This window comes from Carassius auratus, chromosome 48 (assembly GCF_003368295.1).
Source record: "Carassius auratus strain Wakin chromosome 48, ASM336829v1, whole genome shotgun sequence".
Lineage (NCBI taxonomy): Eukaryota > Metazoa > Chordata > Actinopteri > Cypriniformes > Cyprinidae > Carassius > Carassius auratus.
The window spans coordinates 4,306,677-4,329,902 of NC_039290.1; the positions used below are offsets into that span (position 1 = coordinate 4,306,677).

General features: G+C 37.3%; 2 protein-coding genes across 2 annotated transcripts; both read right to left on the reverse strand.

Annotated features, from left to right (window-relative positions):
- Window positions 1-415: 415 nt before the first annotated feature.
- Window positions 416-9,749, reverse strand: LOC113065555 (serine--tRNA ligase, cytoplasmic). Its single transcript, XM_026236892.1, has 11 exons — window positions 9,540-9,749; window positions 5,997-6,067; window positions 5,810-5,890; window positions 5,328-5,486; window positions 5,050-5,193; window positions 3,214-3,369; window positions 2,821-3,042; window positions 2,503-2,632; window positions 2,211-2,368; window positions 1,983-2,112; window positions 416-1,131 (listed from the first exon to the last, which is right to left on the reverse strand). The coding sequence occupies exons 1-11, from the start codon at window positions 9,673-9,675 to the stop codon at window positions 971-973; spliced, it is 1,548 nt and encodes a 515-aa protein (XP_026092677.1). The 5' UTR covers window positions 9,676-9,749; the 3' UTR covers window positions 416-970.
- Window positions 9,750-11,471: 1,722 nt separating this feature from the next.
- On the reverse strand, window positions 11,472-23,077 carry LOC113065556 (interleukin-17 receptor D-like). The gene is made up of 12 exons (XM_026236893.1): window positions 22,637-23,077; window positions 21,592-21,676; window positions 19,460-19,618; window positions 16,916-17,034; window positions 16,594-16,717; window positions 16,406-16,444; window positions 16,167-16,312; window positions 15,962-16,036; window positions 15,332-15,398; window positions 14,965-15,114; window positions 14,664-14,836; window positions 11,472-12,864 (listed from the first exon to the last, which is right to left on the reverse strand). The coding sequence occupies exons 1-12, from the start codon at window positions 22,751-22,753 to the stop codon at window positions 12,349-12,351; spliced, it is 1,770 nt and encodes a 589-aa protein (XP_026092678.1). The 5' UTR covers window positions 22,754-23,077; the 3' UTR covers window positions 11,472-12,348.
- Between the last annotated feature and the right edge of the window lie 149 nt (window positions 23,078-23,226).

Genomic DNA, 23,226 nt, shown 5'->3' on the forward strand with positions numbered 1-23,226 from the left:
GACGAACCTCTCATAAACAGCAACTAGAGCCACAACCCACAAAAAAACGTCTTTTCTGACGTAATTTGATTCTTGGTGTAATACAATGTCGACCAAATAACATTATGTAGCAACTTTATATAGTCCTATATTGCTTCTGATTTTTAAGTCCTTTCAAATACAAGCGAGCAGCTTTTACTATCATTATTAGCCACTTAACAACCCATAAATTAATATTAAAAGCATTCAACAAATAACAATCCTGTCAAACGTGCACAAACTTACAGTCACCACCATAAGCTACTACTTAATATTGTAGAAACATTATTTTCTGTAAAGTTGCTTTGTAAACGATTCATATTGTAAAAAGCGATAGAACAAATAAACTTGAATTGAACAAATGCATGACACAAAATATAATTCAGAGACCAGACAATGTTCTCCTTCAGGTATTGATTTATTCTCAAATGCCATCATATTCCTCACACATAGCATCTTAAGCAAGTACTGTACATATAATAGCATTCCCTGTTTTACAGACAAATCAGAAGTAGTAATGTTTCTATGAAGGATAAGACAGATTTGAATGAGAGGAAGCTGCATTTTTTCTGCTTTAACTTTTGTGACAATGTGTCTAATAAGTGCACAGTAATCAAAAATGACCTTCACTTTATTTATAGCGCAATCATTAACTTCAAGGGAGAATATTGAAAGAGGTCTGTCTGTTATCCATAACTGGTTTCCATTCAGAATATCCTAAAATTCCCACCTCTAATGTGGCACTTGATGCAGAATGTAACCATGCATGTTCCCTTTAATTCAACAGCAGAATTATAATACAAAGGTACTTCTTTCTTATTTTCATAGGACTGTCCCAGGAGAGGTAAACTGAGGGAGGGATATGACAGTGTGACAGTTTCATTGGACAATGATTATGAATGGGGTACACAAAACAGAAGGCTTGTAATGATTGGCTAGGATTGAAAGGGGTCTAGGAGTCATTGACTGACATGTTCTCCACCTTGTTCTCTAGATCAGCATTACCACCCTGCTGTTTCTTCTTCTTCCCTCCTTCCTGCTGTTTCTTGTGCTTCTTGGTTGCCTCCTGGTCGATAGGGGCTGGCTTCACAAACTTGATCATTTCTGTCAAACCTGAGTAAAGAAACCATAATACTGACATATTCAGCTGGCGGCTTCTTGTGAGAGAAAACAGTCTACATTCAATGAACATCTACCTAAAGGACCTAAACATCTACCTAAATCTTTTGACAACCAGTGTATTCTGATTCCTAAACAAATTAATCATTCGAGCCAAAGAATGACTTATGAATCTGAATTTTTTAATAAGTATAGCTAGTAATCAACCAAAACTAATCATTCTTATGAGTCAGATCTTTTTTCGAAAATCAAACACATACAGTAGGGCTGCATGATTATGACAAATCATAATTATTTCAATAAATCTGAAAACACTTACTGAAAAAAACTTTTAGTGCTTTACTATAGTATTAAACCTCAAATGTCAATTATACATTGGATTGGTTTCTTCTTTAAATGATAAAGAAAAAGTATAATAATTATATTGTTATACTAAAATTAAAACGGTGGAAAAACCCTAAAGATAATATGTAGGAAGAAAAAGAAGCAGCACGCAGAATAACATAAGTGGACGATTAATTGCCGCTTTGAGCGATTACGTAATTGTGGCTTCCGTAACTGTAATTAGATTAGAAATTTGATTAATTGTGCAGCCCTAACATACAGCATAACAAATGTTGCCTGATTCCTAAACAAATTATTCTTATGAATCACTTCTTTATAGCAAATCAAAAACATACAGCACCAGCCCTAGGAATCATTCAGAGGAATTAGTGTCGGACCTTTTTGAATAAGCTACGCCATCCCAAAACAATAACTAGCACCTCTCAAGTCTTTTTCATGCATTTAGTTCAAGCTTAAACCAAATTTGATCAAAATCACAGTTAGAATTCAGTGATACTCACCTGGAGGCATGAATGCCTTGAGGGGTTCTGGAATAACGATGCCTTCCTCTGTCTGAAAGTTCTCCAGGATTGCACAGATAACACGAGTGGTCGCACACATGGTGGCATTTAGCATGTGCACGAACTCAGTCTTAAAGAGAACAAACACAAAGACCCATGAGACCAGCTAGATACAGTAAATACAGATTACCCAGAATCCTAACTCAGAACTGTGGAGTAAAACTGTACCTTGTCCATCATTTTCTTGGTCTGCCCGTAGCGAATACGCAAGCGACGAGCCTGGTAGTCTGTGCAGTTTGAGCATGACACAAGCTCTCTAAAAGCCTGGGAGCCTGGGAACCAAGCCTCTAAATCCAGCTTTTTACTAGCAGCATGGTTCAAAGCACCTGTGAAATAAAGCAAATAATGTATTTAATGTATAATGGATAATATATTTGAAGCTTTGTTCTGGGATTACTGATTTTGAACAACAGGTGCCCAATGGCGCTATCAATTAAAATAAAGAGTAATTTTAGCAAACCTGACACAATGTTAACGATCCGGTAGGGGATTCCTAAAGACTGATAAAACTCCTCAGCGGTTCCAATCATCTCATCAAACATCTCCCAGGACTTGCCGTCATATGGAGAGGCGTAGACAAATTGCTCAATCTGGAAAACGATGGAGAGAGATTGTGATTTTGCTATTATATAGTTTTGTTCTTCTCATGTATACCAGATATTTCACTTTCTGCAAAACATGCTGATTTGGCTAGTGGTCTCTTTTTCGTATAATGAAATTAAGTAATCTTAATGCACATATTGTTCTTCCATTATTCTGGTTATAGCGAAGTTCGGACCTTCTCAAACTGATGGACCCTGAAGATCCCACGTGTGTCTCTGCCGTGAGAGCCCACTTCCTGTCTGAAGCAGGTGGACAGGCCGGCATAGCGGATGGGAAGGTCTTCTGGCTTCAGCCACTCATCTCTGAGGAAGGCGGCGATTGGCTGCTCCGATGTGGCAATCAAATATTTCTCATCTACCGTATTGTCTTCAGACTTCTCGCTTCCCTTCCCGATCACCTGAACAAACACATTCCAGGAAATGTAATTATTTGCAGGTTCACAACTTTGTTTAGGGTCAGATAAATACTCCTCACATCAAATATATATATGCTCATATTTGGTAAAAAATAATTAAGTAAATAAAATTTCCGATTGATGGCTAAATAAAGTAGCAGTTGAAGGCGAAACCTTGTAGAGCTCCTCGTCAAACTGGCTGAGCTGAGCGACCTCCTGCATGACTTCTTTCCTCATGAAGAAGGGTGTGTACAGGAGGGTGTAGCTCTTGCTGTACAGGATCCGCAGGGCATAGTTAATTAATGCCTGTTCCAAAAAAACTAAAGGCCCCTGAAATCATAAAACAAATCAGCAAAGAAATTACAAAACTGGTGTTGAGGGATTTTTGGCTTGTTTGTTTAGAAGAACTGACAACAGAGCGTGTTTTAATTATTTAGAAAAAAGCTAAATGGCTCTAGGGCTGTCACTTTTGAGAAAAATCTAATTCGAACGGATATCGAATATCATGCAATGTATATCTACGTCTAATATCTAAGAAATAATTATACTCCCCATATATTCTACTCCCCATATATTCCTTATATTCTTTATTGATGGATTGCACAGGTTCAGTTGGCAATGGGCTTCTTCATACTGCCTGAACATGTGCAATTGTGCTTTTGAAGCCTACGGACCACACGCACCTGTCTGTGCGGTCTTCTGCTCAGAGCCTCGGCACACACTTACCAATGGCGATTTTTACGTCACGCCTACCTAGCGGTCCATAGCGGGCTCCCGGATGCGGAAAGTATAAGAGGCTTAAGATGCAGTCTATAAGACGCGCACGGGAGCATGACCCTGACGCGCAACATTGCAGAAAATGTGCATTCACAAATGTAGCCCATGTTGATCCAAATATGGAAAGCACTTTCGAATTTAATAATATGAGGTTCTCTCCAGAGATGCTTTGCCACATTTCTTCAATTAAGGATGATTGCTGCGTGGTGTTTCCATTTGCTTGAACTTCTTCAAGTGAGTTGCGGGGAAAACCAAAAATCCTCTTTCACTATTGATACTGCGACTATTCTTTTGTGTTCATTCGCTGGCATTCTCCACATTTCTTTTTTTCTCCCTTAAAAACAAATGTGTCATTTCTGATGCTCAATTTTACCGAACTAATGGCTGTTGATGACTATTTGAATTGAATTCTGCCAAAGTGCGCGCTTGTCTGAAAACATTTTATGAGAAACAAAATGTTTTCAGATAAAAACATTAGGCTATTGCTTATATTTCTTTAGTAGCCTACTTTTTTTATGTAAAAAATAAAATTAATTGTAAAACCTAAAAGCTTTTTTTATTGTGTTCAGCATATGGTGGGCCGCATTTGAATTCGCGACGGGCCGCGGGATGAGAACCACTGCACGTAGCCTAATAGAGATTCAATCACAAATTTATTAACAGTGAGTCATAAACAGGACTATCTGGATTACTTTTTTTTTTTTTTTACTTAATGTTTGAAACAGCAGGTTATCAACTTAGAAAATCAACTTATATGAAGTGCCACTATGCATATCCCAAAACATTAGGCTAAAAAAAAAAATGTAAAAGAAAAATTCAGAACAGGCACAAACAATAATGTGACAACTTAAACAGCAGCAGGAGTAAGGTATATAGCCTAGCCTAATTCATTTCTTAATATTTTTTGCAAGAAACACCAGTCTATCAACTTTTTATTTAAAATGTTCCTGTGTGCTCCGAACACAGATGTGCCTGGCTAGTGGCTACTAGCTCTTATTCGCTTGATGGGCCTACGCTACAATACGTCTAGAGTGCCCTCTACTGGATAAGATGGCAAAGAATAAAATACAAATCAAACGGTCTAATCATAGACTGTAAAAAATGCGCTACAAATGGCATTTTAAAAAATTGATATTTTATTCATTCATGTTCGAATGCATATTCGGATATCGAATAAAAAGTGACAGCCCTAAACGGCTCCAGACTGTTCAGTGCAGTTATAGGGCAACAAACCTTGAGGAAGTATCCTCTGCTTCCAGCCACGATGGCTCCTTTTTCCCCTTCGTATCCATCCACCATGACAACCAGGTCCACATGAGAGTACTTCTTCTGCACCGTGCAGTCGCCCCAGGTGCGTTCCACCTTATTATCAGCATCCTGGGAAAGAGAATCACCACTTTATCATGGTCTCCAGATGAAGAAGTTACACAGCATCATTGTAGTATGGTTCATTTGCTCTATTCTAATTCCATGAACGTTCCTTGGTGTTTGCAGTGTATTGTGTGAATCACCTCATCATTGCTGATGGGCACAGAGGGATGCAGGAGGTTGCCGATCTCTCTCAGGTACTCAAAACGCTCGGCCTCCAGCTTTAACCGATCGCTGTCTGTTTTCTGCACGGCCTCGTCCACCAGTAACCGCACCTTCTTTATCTGAGTCACCGTGAGGGGCTGACAGGGACAGGATGAAGAAATACTGGTCACAGATGGATGTGGATGATGAGTTTAAAGCACTTTAATTCAAAAGATGCTTTCAAAAGACGCCTCTCATCCACATCAAGGCTGCATTTATTTGATCAAATATACGAAAAAAAAAAGAAGTGATATTATGCAATATTCTAACCATTTAAAATGTAATTTATTCTTGTTATGGCAAAACGGAATTTGCAGCAGCCATTAATCCAGTCTCCAGTGTAACATGATCCTTCAGAGAATTATAAATGTCTTTACTGTCACTTTTGGTGAATTTAATGTGTCGCTATTGCTTGACTCACTGATAATGTTTCTCCTGTGAGGGCTTCCAGATTCTGAGCCTCTTCTGGAAGAGTGTCATCATCACCAACTGGCTCTTTTTTCTGCAAAAACAGAATAAATCATCACAAAACTGGCAAACAGAATATTATAATTACTCAATGATAACAGATTAAAACAAACATCTGACTGACAGCTATTATTACATACCTTCATTTTTTCCCCGATGGCTTTGCTGCACAGATTCTTGGCCTTGTTAAGATTATCCGCAGTGAAGCGACCTGAAGGCAAAACAAGAGTATTTTTTAACATCAGTGCATGCCACTGATATGCTGGCAAGAGGCCTGGTAAGAGTAATTATATTGTCTTAAGTTTGGAAATGGTCTGGAGAAGAGGAACAATGTTGGTAAATGAGTAAATGTGCTTTAGAGAGTAAATGTGGAATTATGCCAAATTAATTTAATTTTGTCTACTTTTCAGTAGTTGTATTTCTCATAACATTAAGTATTACACCAACTAATAAAAATCACACTAGAGCTGTGCAAAAAAAAATATCCAGTTTTTTTTTTGTTGTTGTATTTGTGATATACGGTATATAATGGTATTTTTTTTAAATTATGTATTTCTTTTAAAACATTTATTTACATGTTGCCTAATTTTGTCCAGTGCAACATTGTTCATATTAAAAGCTATGAAAACAAATACAGTGAATGTAACTTTATTTTAAACTTTATTTGAATGTAACTTGTATTTTAAAGAATGTTATGTGCTCGCCTCGTATCAATTCACACTGTATACTGAAATAAATGGTATTGCCTCATACCATATTGTTAACAAAAATATATTGATATATCATACAAACTTGATGTATACAGTACAGTGTGGCCCAGCCCTAAATTACAATGTATTACAATATACTGTATTACCATATTTTCACTAGTAGAATAAGGAATACAATATAATATACTGTAATACAACATAATTTACATTAATTGAAATAAACCTTAAAAATATATATATAAATATTAAATAAAAAAATTTAAGTCACCACGAAACGAAAGTTGCAATAGTTTTTCTTCCCTATCATGATATATATCTAAGTAAAAGAGCTTCCTGAAATAGAAGAAAAATGGGGGAAGGTCATCAGATAAGAGATGTCATTGCAAGAGGGAGGATTGCTACTTTGATTAGATATTACTATTAATATTTATAACAACTGTATAATGATATAATGCAATACTAGTGCAATTTTCCACAACTAACTGAAATTAATATTAGAAATAAGTTTAAGTTAAAATTTAAAAATTAATAAAACTAATATATAATAAACTCTTAAAATATTATATATATAATCATAATCCATTACAAAACAAAGATGACAATTATGTACACACGCTTTGCAACTAAAAAAATTATTATTTCTCTATATTATAATAATTAGAATTGATTGGGTGTAGAGCTGAAACAACGAATCGATTTAATCGATTAAAATCGATTATTAAAATAGTTGTCAACTAATTTAGTAATCGATTCGTCGCTAAATAAATTTTATTTGCCATAAGCGGCTCATTTCGTGCATATTTCAAATCTGCGGTGACCAAAGTGTGGCAGTAATGAGCCACCGGAGGTTTTACTCAGCCAGTACAGCAGGTGAAGTAGCGAATAGCCAATAGCTGGCCTCGTTTTATGTCACGTGCTTCCCGAACAGCGTCTCTGCAGCATTCAGCGGGAAGTGGGAGTACTTTACTTTGAGCCTTTAAAATGAAGAGTAACCTGTAAACTCTGCACTACTGAACTGTTTAAGGGGCCGTTCACATATCGTGTCTTTTGCGTGCTCAAGTTCGTTATTTCCTATGTAGGCGCGCAGTATGCACTCTCATAATGGAAGCGACGCGTTCGCGACACGCACGCGGTGCGATGCGCCCGTTTTTCCAGGCGCGTCCACACCGCATCCATTTATCCTTTGCTGAAATTTCCGGGTCTTCATGGAGAGGGCACGTCATGGAGAGAGCACGTCATGGTTGCTTAGCAAAGGCAGACGCCTCAGGGGCGCTTCTGCCCGAGCGCTTTGGAAAGAAGGAGAAAGCGACGCGACTAGCGTTTTCCACGCGTTTTTAGGTGCGATATGTGAACGGCCCATAAGAATTTTATTTGTGCAGATTCTCCAGTACAAGGTTGTTTGCAAATGTTTAGTCGTAAAAGCTGATAACATTGCTTTTTAACAGTTAACATTTAAAGCTTTACAAAATGTTATGTGATCAGTTTGTCGTTTACCAGTTCATAATTCAGACTTGCAGCCTAATTATGACTGAATGAGAGAGGTAAAATGCACTTCTTTTCACTGCTCTTTTTCACACAGCAGGTTTTTTGTGTGTGTCCCATTTTTTTTTTTCTTCTGGACAACCTTCTGATGGATTTTACTTTAAATTGTGAGTTCCATTCAGGTTTCATGCCATTGGCACTTTTTTTTCGAAGGATTGTTTACAATTTCACAGCATAAGCTATAAAGCTTTTTCCCAGTAAATAATAAAATACAATGCACTGCAATTTTATTCTGTTTTATCCTTATACTTCGTGAACATATGTTCTCAAAGATTCCTTAAGCTTTGTTTGGGATGTTAAACTACTTTAGGAGCTCTAAGGACTGCCATGGTGAAAACAATATTTGAAATCTCCTTGTGAATTTTGATAGAGTATGGGTCAGTGTTTTGATTGCAGAAGAGTTCGACAAAGGATTACTAACATAAAACAACTCCAGGTATATTTTTGATGAGGATATGACAATGCAAAATGGTTAAAATCTCTTAAAAATCTATGCTGAATGATAAAGACCCTTTATTAATAATTTACTTGGGGAAAAAATGGAAAAAACTAAAATATAAGTACATAAACCGATTAATCGATTAATCGTAAAAATAATCGACAGATTAATCGATTATCAAAATAATCGTTAGTTGCAGCCCTAATTGGGTGCTTAATTGTCATAAAAAATTTAAAGGATTCATTTAATTTCTTCAAAAAAAAATATATGTTTTGATTTTGTCCTGTACACGTTATTGCCAGCTTTCACAAGAATCACACAAAAGCATGACAACCATCTAAAGAACACACAACTAGCTTCTATGTGAGCCTTTGCCTGTGATAAAGCATACCAAGCTCAAATCTCTTATTAGTGAGACTTTTAGATTAATTTAAATGAGTACTGAATGAAAATGGCAGCCTGTCATTCCTTAATTAATACTTTCACTTTAGTGGCAAAGTCAAGAACAAGGTAAAACACTGACAGTCACTCGACAGCACTGACAGTCAGCAGCTCCTCCCGGTTCACTGCCAGAGAGATTGCATCAGATCCTGCCGGACCGGGTGATGCTGCTGCGACACATTTAATCAATACAAACACATAACTCTCCGAATAACATATGATATGAACATATTAGGCTCAGTAGTACATACTAGTTTCATTAAATGAAGTAAAAGAGGTAAAGCACACTATGGCAGCTGTGTTAACTATTTGTGTAAATGCTACATGCTAACGTTAAGTTACTCCACTAACATTACACACGTATCGCGGTTTCTTAACATTTATACACATTTAATATGAACTTCATCGTGTGCTGTGGTGTAATTAGTCCGTGTTTCTCTTTGTAAAGTTTTAATGTTTAAAGAAAGATATGTTATACGTGTCACAATCTGTGCTCATTCACAGGCTGCCATGCGTTTCAATAGCTGTAGCGTTAGCCTAATGCAACTCACATTTCCTCCATTCTGTGTCCGCCTCGACCAGTTTATCCACCAGAGACACATCTTTGAACCGTTTCCTCTGCGTTTCCCTCACGATTTCTGGATCGCCGCCTTTGTCGGTGCGAAACAGGTCTAAATCAAGCACCATGATGCCTGTGGACGAGGTGTACAGTCAGTGCGGATGATGGAAGGAACGAAAGTGTGTGGAGGGATATGAAGGGGAGGGGCTAGAGAGCAACTACTCATGAATATTCATCAGACTGCAGCGGCGAAGTTCAGAATTATACTACGGCGAAGGCTGAGCTAATGAATATTACTTTTTTTAAACCGACGTTCCTTTAGCGGAGCAGGCGTAAATTAATTAATATTCATGAGCCAAGCTTTCACCATAGTGGCAGCATTCATCAATTTGACCGCTACTGGGACTTCATCTATTTACTGCCTTTAACTGCATGATATTAATTTCATTCTATGTGACCATAATTATTTTACCAGGAAAAGTTGACAAGTTATGGCCGATACAGGCCAAAATGATTAGATTGGTCTAGCAGCTAGCCTACATAAATATTTAATTTGGCATTTAAATGACCAAATGCTCTATAAAACAGTGCTGGGTAAATTACTAATCACACATCACACATTTTATTTACTTTTAGATGACTTTTGACGTAACTTATCACGCTGATGTATTTAGGGCAACATTATTGATATAAAAATACATGAAAAAGAAAACGTTCCATTCATTGTTATTTACAACATGAAGAGCATTAAACATTACACTTTGCCAAGTTTGTGGATGTAATAAAAAGCTAATAATTAATTAAAATGTGAGATTTAAATAAATATTTTTATATAATAACAATCAAAATAATACACTTACTTTAAAAAAGAAATATTTTATTTGTTTATTTGCATGTTCAAATGTTTTAAATATGTTAATTATTAGTTTAAAAACTCAAGTAAATATACGAGGAGAAAGAGGTTAAGCTGACAAAGTGTCTTGGAATAACAATAAGAAATAACATGATTTATACATTTTAATGTGTCTGAAAGACAACTGCCTTCCAGACGCATACTGTAGTAATAACCCACTGAGTGATAATAAAATAAATAAATAAATAAAAATGAATGTTTTCATCAATAGCTGATGGAATGTTTAAAATTTTAGAAATTACTTCTTAAAATGTAAATGTTTGTAAACCCGATCAAATGGTGTGTGGCCTCTCAATTTGTGTGAATGTCCACAAACCTGAGAGACCTTCTGAATACAAGTGGTAAGCTATTTTAGAAAGCAACATTTAAATGATGAAATCATTAAATTATGAATTATTTATTGCTAACGTGTGAATAATATCTAATCATAAAATCAATAAAAAGGTCATTTTTTACTAATTTATTTTGATCCAACTCTGCAGTTAAGCTTAGCATATTCTTGTAAAAAAAAAATCTGGTTATTGCTCCAATGGGTTATTATGCTCCTGTGTGACTATTTACTGAAATAGTTCAATGGAAAACAAGCTAGAAGAAAGTGTAGCCCAAAGTGAAAGATTTCATTCTAAAGTAGTAGTCCACAATTGAATAAGGGTGAACGTTTAAAATACAAAAAAAAACACCTGCATCGGTTTTTGTGTGTGTGTGTTACGCTAAATTTGAACTCATTCTTGTTGATGTTGCCAAGTTTCCAACTGCTTTAGCAAGATATAACAAGATTTAGTGGCAATGGAATTTACAATTGTTTTACTGTATTCTGGAAAGACAATTATTTGCCATTGATCAAATGCAAAAAAAAAATGTTTATGTAATAAATGTAATGTTGTGTTGATACATTTCATATTCATAACTCAAGGCTCTCTAATAGGAGGTATTTTGTGTGAAGACCCAGCTGTTTCAGATTGTACACCAATTCAAAAACATCATGTATCAGTCAGACAAAATAGCCCTAGATATTTACAAAAGCAATGAAAGTTTATTTTTAAAACATCATGCATTCATACAGTTTCCTAAACATTTTATGTAACTATTAAAGCATTAGCTTATACAGAGATGTGTTAATACACTGCAAACATGGGTGTGTTTTTAATTGTGTCTGAATTTCCTTGCATTATAAAAATAAAATGGTTACGCATTACACAAATACAAAGAGCCTTGAATTTTTATAGTGTAAGACCATGCACTGATGTCACAATATATTTTGTTACAATAAAATGTAGTTATATACCTTCATGTTATACAAAGACAGATTGTTGCAAAGCAATACAATTGTGAGAAACTGGCACTATACAATACATAATAAAGATATTAAAAATGTAATTTTAGGTCAGCAAACTTAAAATTTTAAAGTCATTCACAGCAAAATTGTCCGAGAGTGTCCTCTTTTTCCATTTGCAGTGGAAGTGCATGCAATTACTAAGAATATTCACTGTAACATGGTGTTTAACATGCATGAACTTAAGCAACAGGACCAAAAAAAAAAAAAAAACGGCAAGTCAAATACACATTTATATGAAGAAATCATTCACAGCATTCAGTCACCTCAATATACTTCAGGATCCCTCTTATATATTTTTCACAACAATTTAAAGTGGCTCAAGATGCAATTGAGTTAAAATTAGATGGTGCTTTTTATAGTCTGGCATTCAAAAATCAGGAAAATGTAAAGATGTAAATCAGGAAAGTTAGATAACTAATAGCAGCTATGGAAGTCCTGGTGGAATCCGTCGGTAAAAATCAACCTACCTAAAGGACTGTTTCCAAATAGCACACTTCCCTTTGTTTTGTCAGAATGGCGTGAGTCCATTAATTGATACAGTTTTTGAAGTCCTTATGAAATTATTGGAATTCCTACATGTTCCTCATCAGTAGGCTCATCTGAGAACCGTGCTGTGGCCTTCTGGATGGCTAGCTGTAGTGCAGCCCCAGCTGGGAGTTTACAATAACCACTTTCTGAAATGTTCTCCACCTGTAGGTAAACTCCGGGCTTCTGCAAAGCCACTCCATGAAGATGGGAGAAGAGCAAGGGTAGGTCTTTAGTCAAGGTGTACCTTGAAGCGAGACGTAGTGCTGCTGGGATATCAGACTCTTGCGAGTACTCAAAAGTGGCCACCATGTATTTGGAGAGGTCTCGACCCAATGCTTTGGCTTGGCACAGCTCCTCTCCGATCATGGAAACGATAGCCAAAGCAGTGTTCTCTAATGGTTCCTCATCCTCAGACTGGTTCTGAAGTAGACCTTGTGAGCAGATGACCAACACAAAGTCACACTTATTCAGTCTCCTGCAGTGCCATCCCATACTGCCCTCCTCCATAATACTCAAGGCCTCCCACAAGTCCAAATGCACCTGAACAGAAAAAGAAGTATTAACAATAAATCGAATTAAAGGGGTCATATGATGCCGCTAAAAAGAACATTATTTTGTGTATTTAGTGTAATGAAATATGTTTATGAGGTTTAAGATTAAAAATACACATTATGTTCCACATACTGTACATTATTGCTTCTCCTCTATGCCCCGCCTTCTGAAACGCATCGATTATCACAAGGCTCATCTCTCTGAAAAGCGAGGTGTGCTGTGATTGGCCAGCTATCCAGCATGTTGTGATTGCCTGAATGCCTCAAACGTGTTACGGAAATGTTATTCCACTTAACATATTGTGAAGCCTTGTCCAGCCGGTGCGACGAGACAAACACATAAAACCCATTATAAACGTGATATAAACATGATTTCTAGGCGTGTTTTCTTTTGTAGTTTTGCTTTCTCAATGAAACAGCATCACACACCGCGGCCTTGAGTGAGCAAAGGCCGGATGCCTAGAGTAAGCCACGGCCAGCTTGAATGTGCAGAGGCGGGCGTCTTGAGAACGATGCAGCAGGCGGATTCTGCAAAGGAGTGTACCTTGGGCTTGTGGCAACCACATGGTACGACCCCAGGCTGGACGCTGCTTCGTCCACGGGGAAAGCCGATTTGGTGATCCAAAGTGTAAAGTTGATGTATTTCCTCAGCGATCAGCACGGATCAGCTCCAGACATGACGAAGCAGATATCGTCCTCTTTTGGAAGGCCAAACAAAGTAGTTTCACTTTCACAGTGAAACACACAGCGTCAATATGACATGGTTGCAGCAGCAAAAACAATACTACAACGAGAATAAAAGGTACGCCTTATTTATTTGCGTGAACATCTTGGCGGCGTTATGCAAATATTCCCACATAGTGACGTAGACATGTGGGGGCGTGTTAGAACGAGCCGTTTCAGGGGGCGTGGACGAGTGTTAACTTTTATAAAGAATATCTTTCTGGATTTGAGACTTAAGTCGTTGAAACTTTACAGATCTTCTTTATTCACCAAGAGCTTGTAACACTCCAAAGAGAAAGGAAAATTTTAAATTGCATCATATGACCCCTTTAAGAAATGGAGGCAAAATAACCTTGTATAGACATTATTTTTAAAGAATTCTAATAATTACATTTTTAAATGTGTCAATTTTATTTATTTATATCTTTAAAATTATTTTTTTCATTTTACATTTTTATGGACAAAAAAAAAAAGACTATCGAAGAGTAGTATAGTGTATCCCTCTCATAAATAACAAGGGAAATCTTACATTTTAACTAAAATAAAATTAAATTCAAACTTATTAAAAATAAATAAATGAATAAAGCTAATTAATATAGCTTACTAATGAAAATTAAAACAGGAAATATATATATATATATATATATATATATATATATATATATATATATATATATATATATATATATATATATATATATATATATATAAAAGCTATTAATTAGATTACATTTTTTATACAAAACAAAACAATAACAATTAAGGAACAAGACTACAATATTTATTAATCCATCCATCTCAAAACTGCTTAACCTCTGTAGGGACACACGTATGCAGGAGCCTAAATACTATAATAATAATAAAAAATACTAAATAGCAAAAAAAATATATAAATCCTTAAATATTCAAAATAATTCATGACGTAACTTCTACAATGTGCAGCAGATACATATCTATTATTAATACATAAAATGTCTAGTAATCTCAAACAAATGTAATTTAGGGTTTCATGACCATATAATAAATATCAGTGTCTTTTGTATGATTTAATCTTAATACACTTACTTGGGTAGCCATGTGCTTCTGCAAAAACACAGCTAGTTGCAGCACGACTTTGACGTGGGCAGGACCATCATTACTTGAGTAGCAAATCAGGAGGCGAGGGGGGCGGGCGGTTCTGTCCAGCAAAACACACTGTCCTTCATCCAGTTTTTTGTCATAGTAATGTTCAATGATCTCTGACAAACAGGAAAAAACAACCCAATTCCCCATTAATACAAAACAACATGGACATTTTAGTAGAAAACAATGTCCCAGTTTTGTTGATGACCAATTTGTCAAAGAAATACCATTATAAAATTCAAACCTGGTCTCATTTTGGTCTGAACTGTTTTCTTTTTGAGTCGGTTCTTGTAGACAACGATGAAGGTGAGCACTGCGGTAGCAGTAAGCAGGATTCCCACAGACAAGAGCACCATTAGTGAAGAGCTCTCTGTGAAGTGTGAAGTCGGCGGTTCTGATCGTGAGAAAGAAAATTACCAAACCGATTACGACACTGGGTTTTTCATTGAAGTAACAGTTTCAGTGGGTGTTGTCGATTTAAAAGCTGCCTGGCATGTTGCTCCACATGTAGGTACTGCACTTGTTGAAAGCAGTGTATGTAAGACATTTTTTCCTCCTTGTCACTGAACATGTCTTTATTGGTTTACACTAAATGTGACGGTTCAAAATACCTTCAGAACTATGTTTAATTACAACAATGAATGTTTTCCTGACTGCATCCACAACATCAGCAGCAATCTGGAGGGAGGAAAAGGACAAAAACTACTCAACATGTAATAAAATCATAAACTGCTGTTGTAAAAAAAAAAAGAAGAAAAAAACAGCTGGAAGTTATACATTTAGAAAATGACAGCAAGAACTGCACAGCTACTTATTTGCAGAAGACTATTGGCACAGCGTTTTATGTCTGAATGGTTGTGACAGAATGAGAGATAAAATTACATAACTTTTGATTTAATAATAGAGTACACCAAAGCAACACACACCCATTTAAACTGGGGAAGTCGTGGCCTAATGGTTAGAGATTTGGACTTGTAATCCAAAGGTTGCAAGTTTGAGTCTCAGGGTGGCAGGAATTGTAGGTGGGGGGAGTGAATGTACAACAATCTCTCTCTCCACCCTCAATGCCATGACTTAGGTGCCCTTGAGCAAGGCACTGAACCCCCAACTGCTTCCCGGGTGCCGCAGCATAAATGGCTGCGCACTGCTCCGAGTGTGTGTGTGCACTTTGGAATGGGTTAAAGAGTATGGGTCACCATACTTGGCTGTATGTCATTTTCACTTTTAAAATGAAGACTCACCTCACAGGTGTAGTTTGTACCTGCTCGGAGATTCTGCAATCGGTAGGTGTGATGTGTCTTATTGACACTGAAATCCTAGGAGGACATCAACAATCATATTCTGATTTAACAGATAAGAATTTATTTTTATTTCAATTATTTATTCATTTTACACTTCGTTACAAATATTGTACAAATCTATTCATTGTTATAAAAAAAACCTCACTGGTTTAATGCTTGTGTAATTTCGTAGGCCACCTCCAAAACATGATGAAAAATACTGATGGACTTTGAAGTTCTCGGGTGCAAGGTTAAAGGTCACGTAAACATCCCGGTTCTCCTGGTGGACTTCAACGTATCTGGGATACCAGTCTAGAATGATTGACAAAATATACATGAATGCACACATCTTATGCCTATATGTGCCATGAACAACAGAATGCAAGTGATAACTACGACACTCACCTTTCTTACACTCTTCAAGGCCATTTTTTTCAGGGCATGCTGAAAACACATAAGAAGTGCTTGACAGGTTTATTAAAAGTTGACAACTGATTTCCTAAATGTGTGGTGGCAGGTTGTCAACACTGCTTATACCTATAAAACTAATTACAGGGTTTGTTTCTTTGTTTTTTAACCAGAGAAACTCTTACTGCGTGTGAAAAACAGTTTCCTCTGATAGAACTGGTCCCACTGCTCGGGGACGGGCAGTGCCATGACAGTCACGACGTACTCGCTATCCAAAGACAGATGTGTGAAGGGATCTGAGTGATACACCTGTGGAAATATGTTAAATGAACTGAACATTAGGCACATGCAATAGAAAGCCATAAAGAAAAAACAGGGTTCAAATAGCTCAACATATAAAAGATGTAGAATGTGGGGCTGTCTGTCGATTTAATGTGTTAATCTAGAATTAATTTTGGAAAAATTATTGTACAGTTTTTATTAAATAATAAACATTATTTAACATACCCTCTGGGCATGTGCAGGGGTGAGCGATAGATTGGTACCCAGAAGAAAGAGCTGACATAAGACCTGAGACCCACCAAGAGCCTGAAGGGTCACTTGAAATCCACGTAAGAATGCAATACCTGTGTAAATCAGTCAAATACTTAGATCGAGATATAGACAGAATGATAGACAGATGGACAGAAGGATAGTTGTTTGGAATTAAATGTATTGCCATATTAGATTTATCGGCTATTACATGGCAGATACAGATTGAACTGTGAGGAGGTTCAGAGTCTGGAAGGAAGAAAACAGGGTTGGCTTGCTTAGACTTTTTGAGTTTTTATTAACTCCAAAGGAACAAAACTGTGCGTTTCCAAAAACATCTGGAAGCAAGAGTTTCTTGCTTTGCCTAAACGTCTTAGGTCACTCGATACAACCTATCTTTTAAAAAAGAAAATTAAGGACAGTGGCTGAGCCAGATGTAGAAGCTGCCCATCGACAGAACAGACCTGTTTAAATGCATTTTTCAACATTTCAGCCTGGGACTGTTCCAGGAGAAAATCATCCCGCACTGTGAGGATTAGCTTCTTGACAGCGCTCTGTTCCTCTGGCTCAGGTCATTGGTCCTGGTTCACCTTCTCCTAACTGTGTGACTGCTCCTCTTCTCCATTCTCCGTTCTTCCAAGAGACATCCGCACATACAGTAAATATCCTAATAAATGACTAAAAGCTGGACAATTTGTCCCCAAAATTAGTTGATGTCTGAGGTGCGGGCTAACTCCATCCGCCACACTATGCTTTTGTCCTGAAATTGAATAGCAAATGACATTAAGGGATACTTCACCACACCCCAATGCCCACAACGCACCTGAACCACTCAGCTCTTACTCAATGGCTCGGGCTGAATAAGGGTTTGATGAATTAAGGCTTGGTTACATCCTGAATCCTTCGAAGCCTGATAAGTACCCCCCTTAATAATATTTGGTACAACCCAGCTTGATCAGGGGCAGCCTACGGTGTGTCTGGAGCCCAGATCAATGTCCCCATCTCCATCACCAGACACCGATCAACATAGTGTCCTGGATCCCCACAATGCCAACAGGCTGACCCAGACCACCCTTGTGGCAGGAAGAGGGTCAAGGAATTGACTCGTTCGGCCTGGCCCCCTACCTAGCCCCTGGGTGGGGCTCTCAGGCCAGCTGTAGGTTCAGGAGCCAGACCATACCTCCATTGGGGGTTGGGCTCAAGGAGGGAGATTTCCACTGGAACTAAGGGAAGGGACCGGTCTAGAGGAACAGGGAGCTGGGGAAACCAAAAGGGAGTGGAAAGAGAGAGAGACCGTTGATAGTGACTCGCCAACCTCTGGGGGACGCCACTATCTGGTCCTCCGCCAGTTGAATGGCTAGGTCCAGCATCACTGGGTGATTGAAATGGACCCACTGCATGGTTTTCTTTGGCAGTTGCACAATTAACTGTTCCAGCACCGCTCGGTCGATGATTTGCACAACAATGCTACCCCCAGCCAACATACACTTCCAGCAGATGTCCTGGAGTTGCTGAGCCATCACAAAGGACCAGTCACTGTCCCCCAGGTCTAACGTTCTGAAGCTCTAGCGCTGGTGCTGCTGCACAGGGCTAAGGCCGGCCAACCGAACCAGGAGGTTCTGGACTGGCAGCTGTTATGCAGCCATCTTTGCCTCTTTCGAAAGTAGCAGGATGAGGCACACTTGCCAATTGGACTGGAGCCACCCCCATGCCTCAGTGGTCCTCTCAAAGATGTCGATAAATGCCTCTTAATCATTCTGAGGACCCATCTTGTTTAAAGGCACATGAGTGGGCAGGGGGTGGGGCAGATGGGAGACCCCCCAGCCCAAACCTCCCAGTCCATCCAGCTCTGGAACTGTCAGCGGACCTCCCGCTGTGCCTGCCCAATTGCTTGCAATTGAGGTTCCTGATCATCCCTTGTGTCTACTAGTGTTCCTGTAGCTGAATTGGTATAGAGCATTGCGCTATCAAGCACAAGGTTGGGAGTTCGATTCCCCGGGAACACATGATATGTAAAAATGTATAGCCTGAATGCACTGTAAGTCGCTTTGGATAAAAGCGTCTGCTTTTTTTTTAGTAGTAGTGCAGGATGGTGTTCTTGAGTCCCTAGAGAAAATGGATGACCTCCGCAAATGGCAAATCTTACAGGGACTGCATGACTGCGGCAGCATTTCTTCTTCCTTCCAGAGTTTTTTAAGGTGTTCCAGAGTGTAGGAGGAGGAACACAGTGTTGACTTACTTTGATTTGGCATTTTTATTAACAATGAAGGAACAAAACAAAGTTTCCATAAACAGACCCTTTTCAGATCAAGTACTGACTGTACAGCTCTTATTCTCCACATCCATGCACAAGATCTCAGTCCAGGCTTTCTCTCTTTTTTTCCATTTCCCAGTGGCTTTTTATCCAGCCTCTCCATGCCAATTAATACAATCAGACACTACTACTACTAATACTACTACTAATAGATCTAGACAGAAAGATAGATGAATGGATGGATGGATGTGTTGTATCTACATTACCGTATAGGCTTGGGTTCCATGACACAGTAATAGCATCATATGTTGGTTCTTCATTGGCTTCAAACTCAATCTGAATATTGCGTGGTGCATGTACATAATGCTTGCAGACCTCTGGGGTTTCCTCACCTAGAAAAGAGTGACAAGGCCAAGGCACACAACCTGGCCAATGAGAGGAGTTACTACACAGTAATACTAAATGTGCTGCTGTTGTCTTAATGGACTGTTCATTTTACACCTAGTGAAATTTCTTGTACCTTTGTATAGATTGAAAAAAAAAAACTTTACCGTAAATTACCATAAATACATAAAAGTAAATTAACGTTTTTTTTTTTTTTTACTAAACAACATTACTGGCAATATTGTAGAATTGTTATATCTATAACCAGTGTTTGGTGTAACACATTACAAGTAATGAAAGTTACGTAATCCGTTTTTAAAAAAAATTAATTTATAAGAAAAAATCTGAGTAACTTTTTCAAAGAAGTAAGGCCAGTTACTTTCTTTTCCCATTAATTAACTGACAGCTCTCCCCCTGTCCCCATGTTGAGAGAAATCAGGAGTAAGCGCAGAGGTTTTTTTTTTTTTGGCTTATTCGAAAGTTTTTATGCTTTTTTGTCCACAAGTAGCATGTACAGTGCCTTATCCCACTATATAACAAAAACATTTCACATGCCTCAAAAAGAAGGAACAAGAAAAAAGAAAATAAAAAAGAAGAGAGGATACATAAGAATCAGTTTACAGATAAACAAATTGTATACATATATTTACATTTCCATAGGATATAATGCAATTTTAATACAGAAAATATACTTTGCAGGTCAGAACCATTATTTATTTATTTATGTGAAAATATTAAAGGAGGAGCTTATATTAATGTTGTGTGTGAGTTGGATTCTAAGACCTGAACATGCATTTACTTAACTCAGTTGCACATAAACACATTTTGTATTCCTCAAAATGAATTAAGCACAGCTAAAAGGTTTGTTTGAGTTGTTTGTCAATTGACATTATCATCAGCCTCGAGCTTATTCATTTCACTTTTGCTGTGTAGGGGCTTTTTCACATTTGCCAAAAATATAATCTTTTATTTTATAAAAACAAACAAGCAAGCCCAGCCCAGGTGAGAAAAAGTTAAATAAAAGTTATAAGTACTTTCCATAAAAAGTAACTAATGCAGTTAGTTAATTTTTTAGGGAGTAAAGCAATATTGTAATGCATTATTTAAGTAACTTTCCCCAACACTGTCTATAACACAAATACAACAACAATTTCACAGTCATGTATTCTGACGAAAGCTTTTAAAGTTAGTACACCTTATATAGATTAACGATTAGGTACATTGTTGAACAGTAGAATTCTTGGAGATGTTGTCGCAGTTAAAAACACCCGAAACATCAGACAGAGAATCATAATGAGCTCGTCTTGGAAAGCATCTGGAAAGAACAATCATACATATGTATACAGATATATCTTGGCTCAAGTAAATCCAAATATAAAAATGATTCCCACAAATGCTGCACCTGATTAAACCGCAAACCAACGTGTTTTGTTTAGTGAAATTATCGCAACAACTGGAGATACAAATCTAACAGAGAGAGTAATGTTCCTACATCACACAACCTGTAGAAGACTGCTTAATTAATTCTTACACAACATGTGCAAACAATTCTAAATAGCTGTACAAATACAAATCATCATTTTGGTATGTGTCAGCACTGATTGCTGTAAAAGAAAATGTAAACACCTTTCTCCAAATGTTTTCATTTAGTGAAGCAGTGGATGTAAGTCTTCTAGGCACAACATGCATCAATTAAACACACACACACACACACACACACACACACACACACACACACACACACACACCAGCAAGACTTCAACAATCATTTACTTCTTGTCTTAAATCTCAAAAATAAAGCTAAAAAGACAACAATTGAATCAAATTCAATGTAAAGCTGTAAAACAAAGCTCACCTCATTGATGGTTTATCTACAACATTGTACATAGGTTGTTTTAAGTAAATGTCTATCACGCTTGCTCAGCAATCAAATGACTTACATGAGTTCCAGAGCTGGATTTTGTTGTTTCATTAGGTCTAGGAGTGCTAATAACGGGACATAATAATGACTTACTTCCAAAAGGGCTGGAGGACGGAATGCTGGGAGATATCTGTACATCGTCTGCTGAGATTCTGCAGTATTCACATCTGGGATCTCCCTGAAAATACATTGTACTCTTTAATATATATATAGCAATTTTAAAAAAGATAGAATGGATTTTGCTTTGCCTTTGTAAGTGCTTAAACATGCAAATACTACGATTCATCCTATAATAAAACTAAACAAGGCTGATAGTATAAAAAATGCACACTTATGCACATGATCTGAAGAAACCTGAAAAACCAGATACAGGAGATGGTCTCAGAAATCTTCAGGGAGCATGAGAGTGAAACAAATGAGCAAAAAGAAAGCCACAGATACAGATAAATATCATGAAATGAGTTTAAAATGCTCTTAATCTGGGAGAACAACTGTTAGGAGTAAAAGTGAAGCTTGCGCAGTGAATAGGAAAAAAAAGTGTATTACATTTTACATTTTGGGGTCCGAATCAAATATGCAAAATTACATTTACAAAAGAGATTTTATACGCATATTACAGGCAAGTGTCTACTTTAATGTTTTAAGTAACTTTTGTGAAAATAAAATGTCCCATCGTCATTCAGTGTAACAGATATATTATTGAAAAAATGAAATTGCATACTTATTCTGGTATTCTAATGTATGAAAAACACACAAAGGTGCATTAAACTTTTATTATTATGCTAAAATAAAATATAAAAATATATAAATAATACATAGATGACAATTTAAAAAAAATTATGTGTATGACAATATTTCTAAAACTTCATTTCCAGGTTTAAATTATTTCATTTTCACATCCACATATTCATCGGATTCTCATTGGGGAATTTTGAGCCCCAACTTTTTGATATATTTTTTTTCTTGGTCATGTTTAATCATGACATTTAGTGTGTGTACTACAATATATATTTTGCATTTGGTTATATTGCCTCGAAAAACTAACATTAATGCTTTGCAGAATGGATCAAAAAAAAAAGCACAACTGATTACTTAAATTTTAACACACTAATCTGCAAGTCAAAATATGAAGTCTTACCCGACGGATGCATTCAAGCGTGCAGTTCTGAGGTCTGCAAGACATTTGTTCACCATGGGCACAGAGGGACAAGCTGACCAACAGAAGCAGATGAAGGATAAGCATGGGTGGCCGCATCCCGCTCCCTTCAGGTGTCTGAAGAACCCTGAAAACTGTCTACAATCCCCAGCACAGCTACGTCCTCGAAGCAGATAAGCCGTCTTAGGTCTCGTGAAGAGCTAAAGATCAGTTGAGTAAAAGTGGAATGGGAGGAGGTAGGCAAAGGGTTGGGAATAAAAACAACAGCAACTGAGGGTGTGGTGGCCTGGGGGGAAATATTAGAGCTGAAGACGCTGTCAAAATACATCTGCTGTGCCACCAGGTATGCTTAACCTGCTATCCTGTCTGTTTTGAAGTTGTTTTTGGCTTTGCACTCAACAGTGCAAATGGAATAATGACCTTAATAACCTCACACCACCACATATTCCTGCAGAACTAACAAGCCAATGGCCAAAAACAACATTCTGCATCTGTGTAAATTATATTGGGGTTCCCCGAACTGCAATTCCACGAAACGCACCATGACAGATTGATAGTCTATGATTTGACAT